General features: G+C 34.7%; 1 protein-coding gene across 11 annotated transcripts in view; it reads left to right on the forward strand.

The window, feature by feature from the left end:
• Positions 1-3,894: 3,894 nt before the first annotated feature.
• The window catches only part of ppip5k1b (diphosphoinositol pentakisphosphate kinase 1b), a 30,239-nt gene continuing 18,642 nt past the window's right edge, over positions 3,895-15,491 (forward strand). For 8 of the 11 annotated variants that reach the window (XM_026202541.1, XM_026202542.1, XM_026202547.1 and 5 more), the window contains exons 1-15: positions 3,895-4,021; positions 7,540-7,949; positions 8,035-8,227; positions 8,525-8,615; positions 8,706-8,791; positions 9,414-9,568; positions 9,638-9,739; positions 9,817-9,978; positions 10,083-10,204; positions 11,167-11,268; positions 11,406-11,492; positions 11,721-11,796; positions 12,177-12,286; positions 15,055-15,140; positions 15,217-15,342. In XM_026202541.1, the coding sequence (XP_026058326.1) occupies positions 7,794-7,949; positions 8,035-8,227; positions 8,525-8,615; positions 8,706-8,791; positions 9,414-9,568; positions 9,638-9,739; positions 9,817-9,978; positions 10,083-10,204; positions 11,167-11,268; positions 11,406-11,492; positions 11,721-11,796; positions 12,177-12,286; positions 15,055-15,140; positions 15,217-15,342 (1,654 nt within the window). In that variant the 5' untranslated portion in view covers positions 3,895-4,021; positions 7,540-7,793. Of the gene's footprint in view, positions 4,022-7,539; positions 7,950-8,034; positions 8,228-8,524; positions 8,616-8,705; positions 8,792-9,413; positions 9,569-9,637; positions 9,740-9,816; positions 9,979-10,082; positions 10,205-11,166; positions 11,269-11,405; positions 11,493-11,720; positions 11,797-12,176; positions 12,287-13,671; positions 13,696-15,054; positions 15,141-15,216; positions 15,343-15,491 lie in introns of all 11 variants that reach the window. The other 3 variants (XM_026202543.1, XM_026202544.1, XM_026202548.1) reach the window with 1 other exon arrangement.

Raw genomic sequence — 15,491 nt, forward strand, 5'->3', positions numbered from 1 at the left:
AAAATAGTAATTTGTTTTTGTTGAAACTATGATACAGTACCATTCAAAAATTTGGAAAATAAAATTTTTTTATTGTTTATTGTGTTTAAAAGTGACAGTAAAGAAATTAATAATCATTATATAATAATAATTAAATAATAATAATAATAATGATAATAAATAAATAAGTATTATCTGTTAATCAAAAATCTTGAAAAAATATATCCGTTTCCACAAAACTACTGAGCAGCAAAGACTGTTCACAACATTGATATTCAAAGCAACACTATCTTACTTTTTCTGTTTTCAAAATTAACAAAATATATATAATGAGCGAGTAAATCATAAGTTCATCTACCAAAACGCCTTTTTGTCTTATCCCAAATAACTACGGTACATTTATTATAAGTGAGTATTTTTGGACTATTGTAGCCTGTTACCGCTGCGGAGTAACACCTTTTACATTCGTAATCGCCTTGGAGAAGTAGCTCCGGTTAGAATGTGTTCTTCCGCGGGCGCGTGCAGTTCTGTTAAATAACCGTTAGAGCGTTACTTTAAGATATGTACAAGATGTTATAATGTACATAAAAACGGTAATATAGAGTTATACATTATCGAATATAAATGTATGTAGAGAATCCAATAATTCTTTCGTGATTCTGATTCAGTGGGTCTCAGAATATAAGTTTAATACTAAAAGAGATTTCATTCAGACAGTGATGACAGTATTTCATTGTTCAAAGCAGGAGTCCTGCAACTTGTAATGTTTGCTCAAGTTCCTCTCTAAAATGAAAAAGAGAAACACGTATTCATCAGTGTACGTGTTGGATTGCTTATTTTTTCAGACCAGCGTGTGGATGGAATGGAAAACAGTAGTTTTCTTTGAGGTGACAATTTTCAAGCAAGTCAAGGACTGTTGATGCTTCATTTTTCATTTTCTGTCATGGGATAGAAACATTTTTAGTGGCTAATGCTCACAAATTACTGAAATATGGCATAGAACCTCTATGTCACAAAGGAGAGAAAAATTGGCTAATGACGTGACTAGAGCAGAATCATGCTTGATTGCCCTTGACATCAGTTACCGTATTTTGATGATCAAGATGTTCCTTGATGATTGCTTTACATATGATGGAGGTCCAGCAAAAAATACATAAATAAATAGAGTAACACTGATATAAAGGACACAGTGTAAGAGAGGAAGTGCACTAAGAGCCCCCAAATTGGTCATATTTGAATCATGTCACAAATGGTAATATTAGACCTCAGCCAACCGCCAAACTTAAACATTTGTCTTTTTATGATTAATTCTTCCTCTTTGGGCAATCCTAGTACCAATGTTTTGAGCCAGCCTATCTTCACATTAAGCTTCTGGCAAATGACACATGGAAACATGATTCATAGTGAACAAAAATATACTTGATGTCTGCTTCATGTCTTAATTTGGCCTTTCTACCTATGAAATGTTTAAAGACCATGTAATTGTTGATCAGTGTTCTGACATCTCTTGACATCTCAAGCAAAAAAAATGAGATCATATTTAAAATGATTAATTATTGTGTGTGTGTTGATTGGAAACAAGCGTAAATGTTCCAACACAGATTTCTTTCTCTGTATTTTGTGGTGAACTGAATCACATATGTGCTGTAGAGAGTCACACATAACTGATTGTCCTCTTTGACCCCAGCACAGGTCTCGAACCAAAACTCTCATCATCACCTCAATATGACGCAGGGCCTGAATTTGAACAAGCTTGCTTTGACTCACTTCCCATTTGACCTGCTCAACAGGGTATTGACACAGGTTTTCGGCGTCCGTTAAGGGGGGAAAGCAGCCTTTTTTACTGGGCTTCATTTAAATGAATGGAGGCATTATGGAGATGTCACAGCCACGGACCCCTACTGCTGTATATAAGCACTCAGTGACCAACTGACGGGTTACAGAGAGGTTATTTTTTTAACTTATCTATTCATTTAAATGTATACAGTGACATTTATGCAGCAAAAGTTCCAAAATTCCATGATTTAATAAGCTAACTGCTTAAGATTTACTGAGTTATTTAATTAATTGATTAATATTTTACTGTTGTTGATGTATTATTTATTTTGTATTTATCTAATAGTTTATTTAAAAGCATTATTACAAATATTATGCAGATGATATATGGTTTATGGACATTTATGCTTACGGTAGCAGACCATAGTAATCTGCATAGTGTACTTGAATATTACAGCTATTAAAATAATCATTATTAAAGTACTATAGAGTCATATAGTTCTACATAATGTTTAAATAGAATAGATTAAATATTGTTTATATATATATATATATATATATATATATATATATATATATATATATATATATATATATATATATATATATATATATATATATATATATATATAATTAATTCCTAAAGTAGTTTCTTTAGGAATTACACAGATAAGCAGTTTGTTTGTTTATAATAATAATTTTATTGTAGTGTCCTTTTTAAGAATTTTATTTTAATTTAATTATAAATTAATTTAATTTTGCCATTATAAATAAAATGTAGGTATACTTCATATTTTTAAATATTTGTATTTATTTTTATAGTGGCATACTATTGTATTTGCATACTTTTTTTATCTCATTGTAAAACTAAATATCCCACATTGCATTTAAATTGTACACAATACAATTAGTTGACATTTAAATATTGAATTATTTCTTTGGTGCATGTTTTTATTTTATTTTATTTCTTTAAGATAAAACAATAATTAGTCACTTTCTATTTTCTCTATTTTTAGCCTTTATTATCATTTTGGAACAAAATCTATTTTGAAAAGCATTTTAAAGACAAGCATAGAATGAAACCTAATACTTTTTGTATAAGGCCAATTCACCATGCACCATTGTAACTATAATTTTTCCAGAGAAAATACAATAGTTATGATACATTTTATGAGAATGTAACCTAATACTAGCTCAGTTTTATTGTAAAATGCATAATTGCAGTATACCATGGCAATTTTAAGGGTGGGACTGACCTGTCAACATAATATTATACTCTTCTGACCACTTTACAGTTCACACGTCAGATTAACTGCAATAATAACTGTATCAATTGTGATAAATGAATTTCTAAGGCCTCTAAATTTTCAACATTATCATAACTGAATGAAAAACCTTTTGTAAACAATCTGCTTACATGCCTTCTGTTGTCTGATTGATAGTTTATACTTGATTATATGCATCAAGTAATCCTTTATAACTTATTAGCAAGGAAAAATAAAAATCCTGTCATCATTTTCTCATCCTCAGATTTCAACCCTGTAAAAGTTTATTTCTTCCATTGAACACAAAAGAAGATATATAAAAAAATATATAAAAAAATTGATTTGATTATCCATTCATTTTTTAATGTAACTATCAATATGATATGAAGATTGTTTATTTGTACATTGCATAATAGTAAGCATTTAATTATCATGTCATGAGGTAAAGAGTGACAACTGATATTTATATGCATTTATGATCTTTTACATGCCTTAATATGCATTAAGTAGTCAGCAAATAGTGTTATAAAAATGTTTTTCATTTACATTAGAAAGATCAGAATTCCATGCTTCTATCTGGCCATATAATACAACAACATATTGCATGTGTTTTTACTGCTTGTTGTGAGTGACTGTGAGCTCCATGTTCTCACAATATTGACCTTAAAATTGTGTTGTATATAATATAATGCAAAACATAAAACACATTTGATTTAGATTGTTAATAAGAAAACTGCTCTTTAAAAACGTCAGGCTTTAAAACAACATAAGAGTATGTTATGAATTACATAAATTTGCTATCTGGGTGAACTAACCCTTCAATACTAAAGGGACGTGTTACTTCGCCCGTCCGGTAGGCGGCAGTGTTCTGTGTGCAGTTTCCATGTCATGGATCACGAAAGACGGCGCTGCTCAAGGGTTCTGTGAAGGTAGTTCACGCGGAGCTCCAGTTAGTTTCACTCTGACAGCAGATGAGGAAGTCACACTCTGTCCGAGAACGAGTGAGTATCCTGCAGCGTGGACCGTGACATGTCGCAGTCATTTCTGTGTGTCGTTTATTGCTTTGTAAAGTGTGTGGTTGTAGCGTTAGTCTGCTGCGTGAGTTTAAACGAAGTCGGTTGAGTGATGCTTTGTTAGACTTGAGTCAACCGATTCGCCTGATGATACGATGAGAGGAGGATGTTGTATTCATAATGTTTTGCGCAATATAATATACCACTTTCTGCCTGTAGCTCAAATTTGTCTTCCTTATTTAGTCTTCATTGTGTTTTATTTGTGTTGCATTAGTGCACTGCACTCCCGCTCGACTTCTTTCAGCTGGTCCATCCTCCAGCAGCCTGGCATTTGGGCTCTGTGTGTCCTGGCCTCTAGGGACTACTTTTAAGGCAGTGCTACAATGCTGCCAGCAGTCTGACAGCTGCAGATGTGACTCTCCACAGTCTGACACACTTTCCTTAGATCATGCTCTACTTCTGTGACATGTTTGCTCATTGTGGTTAATTTGTGAGGTTAGTATGTGCCACATGCATGCTTGTGAAAGTGAAAAGTGGCTTAAAATGTTTACAACTCGCAATGTTGTGGTCCAAAGAAGCACATAAAGGGATAGTTTAAACAACACACACAGGCACACAAGAGAGAATTGCTTCCTGTATGACTTACTTTTATTTTGTGGGATATTGAACATCATTCTGTTCATTTCTCCACAGAAGAAAGTAAGTCCTGTTGAGTTTGACTCAAGGGTGAGTAAATGATGGAAAACGTTTTTCTTTCTTTTTCTTCAGTGGACAGGCTTTTCACCATATGTTCCTAGTTTGATTCTACCTTCAACATTTTTTTTTTTTATTAAGCAGTATAATGCTATAGTAATGATTTTTTTACTAAAGACTGGTGATGATTAACTTTCTAGTTAATTTTTTACCATTTTGGAACCACTTAGGTAAAAAAAGAAAAAACAAGAATGCACGGCAAAAAAAATATGTCTTTAAATAAATTATTTTATTTTTCACAATGTTGTAAAATTTGGTTTGATTTATTTAAGTCTTTTGCATTTATCATATTGTTTGTTTTTTGTTTTTTTAAAAATGGAAGAAAAAAGAAAACAAACATTTTAAAATTTTCAATAAATAAACAACTTTTTCAAAATATTGCGAAATTTTATGTATTTGCTAAAACCTTTGACATTTGGCACATTTTTGTCAACAAAAACAAAGTAAATAAATAAAATAAGAATTATTTAAGAATCATATAGCCACGTTCTGTCATTGGTATTCAATTGCAAGGTTGTTGAGCTGCTCTTAACCTCTTTATCTTAATGATAATCATTTATGACAGAAATAACCTGATAAATAGTGGCAGTTCTCCCAATCATAATAAAAGCACTTCACAGGATATGATCTCAAAGGTCGTTGGCTCTCTCCTCTGGTGTCTGCTGGACTGCTACGTTCATCTTCACAGGATCATGTTGGCACGTTGCTGATATGTACTGGACTCTGATGTGTTTCCTATGATGTCAGATGGAAATTGGCTCTTCGTTGCTCTGATTTGGAAATAGAAAAAAGTTCACCAAAAGATGTCATCACTATTCAGTAGTCATGATAAATTTGGTCTAGTTGACTGACTTCTGTGGAAAAGCTGTTTACGCACACAGTGGAAGTCAATGGGGTCACACAACTTTAGACCCCATTGACTTTCACTGTATGAACAAAAACAGCTTTTCCATAGAATTTTTTTTATTTTTAATCTCTTACCTTTATGTCACACAGAATAAAGAAATGCTTTCAGGTTTGAAATTGGAAGAGTGAGCAAATGCTACTAAAATTCCAGCCCAGCAATGTCAACCAATGGAATGAGTTTAGGGAGGAGCTATTTTTTTCATTTTCGACCAATAGCAGATGAGGGCATGTTTAAAAGTCTTTTTTTTTTTCAGTTCCAGGAATGACTTCACATTTTACAAGGCTGTATGGACATAAACATAATGAAATCTGTCCACTTAAGGCTGAAAAATGAATAAACAGCTATAGACATTTACATAGTGCACGTTGAATCTTACATACTTGGACATACTTACTTTGGCATGTTTGCTTAACAAAGTCAAGATTGTGCAACACAGCAATCTTGCAGAAGAAGGCAATGACTTTGTGATCAGTGTGCGTTAAGATGTTCAAAAAACGTATTATCTTGCAAGGATATTGGACTCTGGTTGCTTTGTGGCTTTTTGTAAGTGATAGTAGCATTTATTTATGAGTTTGTTTATCTGTGTGTGTGTTTTTCCTGACCCTGGGTCGCTGTAGACGGCTTCCTCTCAACTTAATGTTCCCTGTCAACACATCCACAGCGTGATGAGTTATCTTTGGAAGCCATAGACCTCAGCATTTGATCCAAGTCTCACCCCTCCCCCACAATGACCTCTGCCAGGGGCCCGTGGCTATTATTGGGCCCTTGATTACATGCAAACAGTTTGTAGTTTGTAGTATTCTTTCAAACCGAGAAACATATCGGATGAACCCATTGATTCTATATCTGGGTGGCTTGATGGGAGTTTATAGATTGTGTAAAAAGTAGCCCGGGGATAGTTTGGATTAAGCAGCAGTGCAGTGTTTGTTTAGAGGCATGGCTAGAATGACCTTGTATCAGCATGGGTATGGAAATGTGATATGGACCAGCATATATTTCCAACAGTGCATGCTTTCCCTAGCAGTCAGCATTCTGGGAGATGTGGCTTAACTCTGGAAAATGTAGACCAAGTGTAACTGCAAGACTTGGTAAAATGTTGTAGAATTTTTATTAGTATTATTTGCATTATTTTAAAACATCTGGAAAATGAATGAATGTGGTACAAAATAGTGTTAGCACTTTATAATAAGGTTATATATATATATATATATATATATATATATATATATATATATATATATATATATATATATATATATATATATATATATATATATATATATATGTATATATATGTATATATATAAACATAGTTAATGCAGTAGCTAACATTAAATAATGATCTGGTATGCTAAGGTAAAACTGCAAAGGTGCTTAATGATGCTCCATGCATACATTACAATATTTTACACTATGGTTCAAATGTTTGTTATCGGTTATTCATTTTTTTTTATAATAAATAAGTTTCTTATGCTTACTAAAGCTGCATTTATTTGATCAAAAATACAGTACAAACTTTAGTATTATTTAATATTATTGCAATTCAAAATAACTTTTTTTTTAATGTAATTTATGTAAATGTAATTTATTGTGGTGGTAAAGCTGATTTCTCAGCATCATTACTTCAGTCATTAATGTCACATGATCCCTAAGAAATCATTCTGATAAGCTGAGTTGCTGCTCAAGAGTCAATATTTTTATATTAATAATACTTATTGATCAATTGAAAGTTTGAAAGGACTGCGTTTGAAACTTGTAGATGTCTGTACTGTCACTTTTGATGAATTGAATGCATACTTACATAGTTTTAATTTATCACATATTGTCTATTGGCTCTTTATTGCAGGTAAGAACAGGACTGGGTTTGTGAGAGAAATTGATCTGGATTAACTCACAACATGTTCCTGGTTTTGGAAGGGTGACACCAAATCTTTAAGGAATAAACACCTCATAAGTTTCTAAGACAACCTTGGCATTAGGTCACTTCTGGACCCTCATCTGACTGGATTACACACCTTATCTGCCTGATGTTTCCACCACTGAGCTTCAGCACGAGATGGTGTGCTGGGAACTTGGCTGTTTGACAGAGACTCGACAGAAATGTCGAAGTCAAGTGGACAGGGGATGTACAACAGCGAACTTCCCCGGTTCCTGATTGGAAGTGAGGGTGGTGAGAGCAGAGAGCTGGGTGACACAGACATGAGGAAGATCTCAGGGGATTACGGAGAGGAGGAGGAGGAGGAGGATGAGGATCAGGTACAGAAAACTGTTCATGCATGGCTCGAGTGAGCTTTCTTTTTTTTTTTGTATCTAATGCTCATGCGATATCTTCTTCTATCAGTCAGAGCGTCAGATTGTAGTGGGGATCTGCTCCATGATGAAGAAATCCAAATCCAAGCCAATGACTGAGATTCTGGAGAGGCTCTGTAAGTTTGAGTACATCACTGTGGTCATTTTTCCAGAGGAGGTTATACTGAACGAACCGGTGGAGAAGTGGCCATTGTGTGACTGCCTCATTTCCTTCCATTCCAAAGGTATCCGACATCACACAGTTCACACGCAGTCAGCGTGAAATCTTGATGTGCCATACTGTCTCAGTATTATTATTAATGCTGCCCTTTAAAACAGAAATTAATTACAATGAAAAATCGAATACATTTTTTTAAAATTGTGGTATTTTTTCTACAAATGTTGTATTTTTGATCAAATAAATGCATCCTCAGTAAGCATAACAGAGAGTATTTAAAATAATAATAGAAAAACATTTCAAAATCTGACAACCCCCAGAATTGGATGTAAACTGATGCAATATATTTTTTCTCATCTTGAAGGATTTGCCCTTGACAAAGCTGTAAGTTATGCCAAACTAAGAAACCCCCTCCTTATCAACGACCTCGATATGCAGTATTTCATTCAAGACAGGTGTGGTAAATTATTCTCTGAAATATTCTTGACAAGTAAACGTTGTTATGAGAGTTGACTGGGACATACAGTATTTGCTCATGGCTTTAGGAGGGAAGTGTACAGGATTCTACAGGAAGAGGGCATTGACCTTCCTCGCTATGCAGTGTTGAACCGGGACCCCGACAGACCAGAGGGTAAAGATTAATACTGTGGTCATAATTTAAAAGAAGACAGAGTAAAGCATGGCACTGTTCATTTGCAAGCGTGCAACAAAAAAAAAAAAAAAACCTGGCAACAAAAAATAAAATAAAATAAAAGCTTTAATCACTCGGTTTTCATGAAAATAAAACTTGACGTTTTAACGTAAAAAAAACGTTTTTTTTTATAACAGCTGCTATACTATAAAATACAACTTTTATTATTATTATTTTATTATTATTACTATTGTTATTGAAAACACATTTTTGTAGTAGCAATATTTTTTACTTACTTTTTTTGTTTAGTAATATTAATAATTCACCACAACAACAAATATCATTACCATTTTATTTGATAAATTATTATTTAATTGTGTAGCCCTGCAAACAAGCAGAGAAAATCTAGAGATATAAATCGCTATTGCAATTTTTATCAGAGAAATCGCAATTACATATTTTCGCAACATCATGTAGCCCTAATTTACTTATGTCGTTTCGATGTTTCGTGTATGATGTTTAATTTTTTTGGTTGAGCTGTGCCATTTAAGTTCCTCATAGTGGGTATATAAATACTCCCTATATTGTGAGAGATTGTGACATTTTGACTCGTCAACATCAGAATGTAACCTGGTGGAGAGCGAGGACCATGTGGAAGTGAACGGGGAAGTGTTTCACAAACCCTTTGTGGAGAAGCCCGTCTCCGCTGAGGACCACAATGTCTACATCTATTACCCAACCTCTGCTGGCGGCGGCAGCCAGCGTCTCTTCAGAAAGGTACAGTACTGATAACTTTTAATAACTTTACATTTGTTTGGCGTGGAGCTCAAATCATCCTTTCTGTAGATCGGCAGTCGGAGCAGTGTGTATTCTCCTGAAAGTACTGTTCGCAAGACTGGATCATACATCTATGAGGAGTTCATGCCCACAGATGGCACTGATGTTAAGGTAAACCTGTATTTCATGTCAAGACTCTACTGTATGTGGTGGCTGGGTCGTTTATTTATTCCTGATGGATGTTGTAGGTTTACACAGTTGGACCTGATTATGCTCACGCCGAAGCCCGTAAGTCTCCTGCTCTGGATGGGAAAGTGGAGCGAGACAGTGAGGGGAAGGAGATCCGTTATCCTGTGATGCTCACCGCTATGGAGAAGCTTGTGGCCAGAAAAGTGTGTCTTGCATTCAAGGTGAGTCTCGCAAAAAAACAAAGTTTTTTTGACCGTAGCTTCAGGCTATGAATGATAATGAAAGTTTTTTTTTGTTGTTGTTTCATAATGTCTTTCCAAACCAGCAAACAGTCTGTGGTTTTGACCTCCTCCGAGCAAATGGTCACTCTTTCGTTTGTGACGTTAATGGCTTCAGCTTTGTAAAGAACTCCATGAAGTACTATGATGATTGTGCCAAAGTCCTGGGGTAGGTGAGGCCGTGCTTGTTGTCTGTGGTCCTAACCCTAACCCTAACCCTAAATCGAAAATCCCATTTTTACACAATTTTTACATATTAAAACTACATAACTGCATACACTTTAATTTTTTTCCACCATATTTGTAAATAAAATTAAGATTTTAGGGTCTTTATACTGTAGATTTCATTAAATCTGTTACTTGCTGTTTCTTGGTAATTATTTGTGAAATTTACTTGGTATTTCAGTGTGTAAATTGCCACATTATTATTATTATTATTTTTTAATTATAATATCAAATAATTTTGCAATTTCTGTAAAATTCAACACATACACTAAACTAACACTAAACATTTTTTTATTTGAATTCTCTTTGATCTAAACTTTGAATTGAAAACGCATCTTTACTGAAAAAATCGAATCTGTTACCAATCTAAACTGGTTTACTGGTCTTCCAGGCTGTTAAGGCTGATCGGTTGACTGGTTTTAGAGTGGTTTTGGGCACTTTTTTTTTTACCTGACCAAGCTAAACCTACTAAATACTTGGCAGGCTTGGAGCTAAAACCAGCTTGAGCCAGTGAAGACCAGCAAAACAGCAAGTTTTTTTTATTTCTATAGCTCTTTATGCGATTCAGTTAATTTTAAATCAGCTTAGCAGTAGTAAACCAAAGAAATAATAGCATTAATGTTACAAAGTTCTTCATTTATGAAACCAATACAATTTCTGTTCTAAAGCTGCTTTTAAAAGACAATAGTGTCATTATCCAGTTCAGTTCAGTCAAGTTTTGAATCAGTTCAGTTCTTTAATCTGGTGAGTATTGCAAAGTTCACTAGTTATCAAGTGAACTCAGTTCAACTGCAAAGCAGCTCTGTAGAAGGCAATAGTGTCATTATTCAGCACGGATGTATTCGTTCCTGTTGTATAAGGTAATTTTCTAGATATTTTAGGTCATATTTGATGTCTTTCCCACAGGAACATGGTGATGCGAGAGCTGGCTCCTCAGCTCCATATTCCCTGGTCAATCCCCATGGAAGCAGAGGACATCCCTATCGTCCCGACTACCTCAGGGACCATGTGGGTGTACCATTCTTGTCCTAAGGATATATTTCTGTCTCAAAGCTGTTTATTATGGATTATTAAAATCCATGAGGTAGAATTAAATGCTTACTATGTGTGTTGTTGCTTTTGAACATGTCGTCTCTTGTCTGTAGGATGGAGCTGCGTTGTGTTATTGCTGTAATTCGCCATGGTGACCGTACACCCAAACAGAAGATGAAGATGGAGGTCAGGAACGCCCTGTAAGTGACACATTCTAACAGGCTGCTTTTAGACTACAGCTACATATTTTTATCACTTTTAATCTGAATGCTTATATTTTGTAATGTAAATTTAAATAATTAATTAAATGTTAACTGAATGAGGACACACTTCTGCATTTAAAATGGTTGTCACATCGTGGCAGGGTTAAAGTTGTCTATAATTGAAGTCTTTTATCTGCTGGTTAAGTCTGATTCCATTTCTCTCAGGTTTTTTGAGTTGTTTGAGAAGTACGGTGGCTATAAGTCTGGAAAACTCAAGCTGAAGAAACCAAAACAGCTCCAGGTTGGTCTGTTTTAAAGTACAAGTGATTTATTTTTATGACAAGTGCTGCTTGCTCTGTAGATGCAAGACCTAACATAATATTGCAGTTTCATAACAGGCTTGCCTCCAGCCTAGTGATTTACTTTGAATTTGTGCCACAGGGTCAAAGGTCAAAGAGAATTGAGCTGTCTTTTTTTAAGACCGATGTAGTGTTATGTCTGGAATGCTGCAGCCTTGAGACTCATCGGCGTGTTATGCAGCTGTTGGGTTTTGTGTGAAAATTAACCATGTGGACAGTTGGCTTAAGCTTTGACCTATTTGATCTTTTCTGTAATAATGTGCAGTTGTGATTTGTACATCATCATAAAAGTCTGAACAACACTTTATTTGATGTTTTACAGGAAGTGCTGGATATTGCTCGTCAGCTGTTGGCAGAACTGGTCCTGCATAATGATTGTGAGATTGAGGAGAAGAAATCCAAGCTAGAACAACTGAAGACGGTTCTGGAGATGTAAGTAAACTGTTCAAAAGTTCAGTAGTTCCGAAACCCTCCATTTCCAACACTGAGGTTATGGAAAGCTACTGTACACACACCATCATCTCATCTCAATAATTTCTAATACATGTTCTCTTTTCACATCTTCGGGCACAAGGTCTTTCTGAAAGTATAATAATTTCCAAACATATGTTGTATTTTTGATTAGCTTCACTATAGATATTAGTAGGCCCTCACAGAATGTGCAAAAATGCTTAAATATTTTTTACACACAGTTTTATGAGTTTAGCCACAATGGAATAACTGGAACATTATTAATTATATGTTACTTAAAAAAAATAAAATAATAATATTATGTCCGCACTGATATCCTCATGGGCAGTGCACCGACATACAGCATTGTTGTACTACGGCCTCTCGAGTTCGAATCCCAGCTCGAGGACCTTTCCCGATCCCGCCCCCATCTCTCATCTCCACGGTGTCCTATCATAAACAAGACAAAAATGGCCAAAACAATTTTTTTCATTTTTATTTTTTTAATAATTATAATTTAATAATTTAATAATTTTTTAATGATTTTTAAGTAAATACAAATCTTAAAAAACATACAAGTAATGAGTTTGATGTACTTATGTATATTTCACTGTTAATGGTTGCTAAATACAGTAAATGCATTTAACTGTAACTAGATATGCACCGATATTTTAGTTTTCTCAGTGCAGAAGAGTTTATAATTAATTGTTTATTTTATGGGCAATACCTGATAAATTGCAAATATTAAAATTATGTCCTTTTTTGAAATTTAATTTGACTAAAAATAGAAGGTATTACAACATTATAATGTACAATACGAATAGATGTTCTTTTTGAGATTCTTTTTTTAAGGATTAATTTTATTTGTTCCAAGGTCAAAAAGTAAAAACAGTGGAAATGAGCATGGATAATGAAATGTCCAATATAGACCGTTACCGATAAATGTAAAAAAAAAAATCTTTAATATCGGCTGGTATTAATAAATATATTATACCGATATTTTGCATCTCCCTAGTTGTACCAGTTAAATTTAGGTTTTAAATGTAGAGTTTTTATGTCTTGAGTTTAAAATCAGTTCTTGGGAATCAGGGCAAGCCTAATCAGACTAGATTTTGTTGTTAACATGACACACACAGGAAAACTTACATTGCTATCATATCTTCTAGTCTTAAGCATCATGGATGCGTATTTCAGAAGAAACATGATATCTCATGAACAGCTGAATGTATTTAACTGACTTTAGTGTGACCTTGACTCATTTGCTTCCTTAGATGTCCTCATATGGATGAGTTTCTAAACTTCATTCCTTTTGTCTCTCTTCTCCTCTTTCTGTGTCCCTCTTTGTGTCTTGGCCATTCTCTTCAAAGGGAATCCAGCCTGAATGATAATCAGTACGCACCCTCATATCCCCTGTCTCTTTAGAAAGCAGGCAAAGTGGATCATAACCCTCATTAACCCAAGATCTTGTTCAAATTACTGACACTTTAATGAGGGCTCCAAAATTGACCATACCTTGGAGATGAATCCCTTTTGCAATTCTGTGTGGCATCTGCATGCCATTTTGTTTTCTAATCTCTCACGATCCCTCACGTCCTCCAGACCCCCTCACCGAGCTCAAATAAAGCACCTAATCAACACATTTATCGGTTGTTCGGGGTCATGGATTAACTAGGAAACAGGTGCTTGGGCAAGTGCTTTGCTTTGGGTTGATTAAACATAATGCAGCAGAGCAAATCCACTCCAGAGTCCGTTTCTGGCCAGTGAGATAAAGAACCACCTTTAGACCTGATTTAGACCAAGTTGTATCAAATTAGAAATATTCGAAACTACGGACACACTGATATTACAAATCTGGCCAACATTAATGAGTCGATAATTATTTTGATATTATGGCTAATAACCGATAATTGACTAATAATTAAAATTCAGTTTTGTAAAGAAAATAAAAAATAAATAAATATATATATTGTCGGTTATAAGCCATAATATTGTATAATAAATTGTGGAGATAAATTGTAGAGACCACATCTCCAGAATTTCCCTCTCTCCGCTGTATTATGTAACCTAAAAGCGTGCCAGATGCCAATATTTATTTAAAGTCTCTAGTGCTCAACAAGGTTGATTTATACTTTATCAAAAATACACTAAAATCAGTTATATTGTGAGAGATTATTACAATGTAAAATATCGGTTTTCTATTTAAATTATATTTAAAATGCTATTTATTCTTGTCATGCCAAATCAGAATTTTCATGTCTTTCATGTCTTTCTAATGACTTTACTGTCACTTTTGGGCAGTTTGATTCATCCTTTCCAAATTAAGGTATTCATTTCTTAAAAATTGTCTTGCTGACCCCAAACTTTTGAACATATTTTGAAAATATGCTTTATATAAAAGATTATTTAAAAACATTTTTCAGTAAATTATAGAGACCAACTCTCCAAAATTCCCCATTCTCTGCTGTATTGTGTAACTTAAAAACGTGACACTGTTGCAGATGACACGTTTTATTCCTCCCAAAGCTTGTCATTCCTGTAGAGACAGTCCTGGTATGGCACAGATTAACCCCTGCCAGCTTGGGAAGGTCACTCAGATAAATGTTTCCAGAAACATGGAGGCCACAGAGCACCTGCTAGTGGTTTGAGTGCAGTGCTATGTCTGATGTGTGCTTTTTGTGTTATTCAGTGGGAGAATGCTCATTAAGAGGGGGTGGTATGATTATGTCCCCCACCCGTGTATTGTCTTTCAGGTATGGCCATTTCTCAGGGATCAACAGGAAGGTGCAGCTGACCTACCTCCCAAATGGGCAGCCCAAAGCATCCAGTGAAGAGGAAGGTATGTGTACAGTATGTATATATGTTGACTCAAAATAGCTGTTGCATCACTTTTGACCTCTCTGTGTCTATGGCAGACGCTCTGAAGGAGGGCCCATCTTTACTGCTGGTGCTGAAGTGGGGCGGTGAGCTGACACCAGCGGGTAGAGTTCAGGCTGAGGAGCTTGGACGAGCCTTTCGTTGCATGTACCCTGGAGGACAAGGTAGAGATCTATGCTTGCACCAGCCTGAAAGCTGTACTAATAAATGGATTAGAAATACAGTGACCCTAAAAAGTAGTTTGAAAATAATTTGGTGCATAACCGTAAGAAAGCTATGAACGCCTGTTTCAGCCACTGAATAAAAAAGGTTA

Source organism: Carassius auratus, chromosome 25 (assembly GCF_003368295.1).
Source record: "Carassius auratus strain Wakin chromosome 25, ASM336829v1, whole genome shotgun sequence".
Taxonomy (NCBI): Eukaryota; Metazoa; Chordata; class Actinopteri; order Cypriniformes; family Cyprinidae; genus Carassius; species Carassius auratus.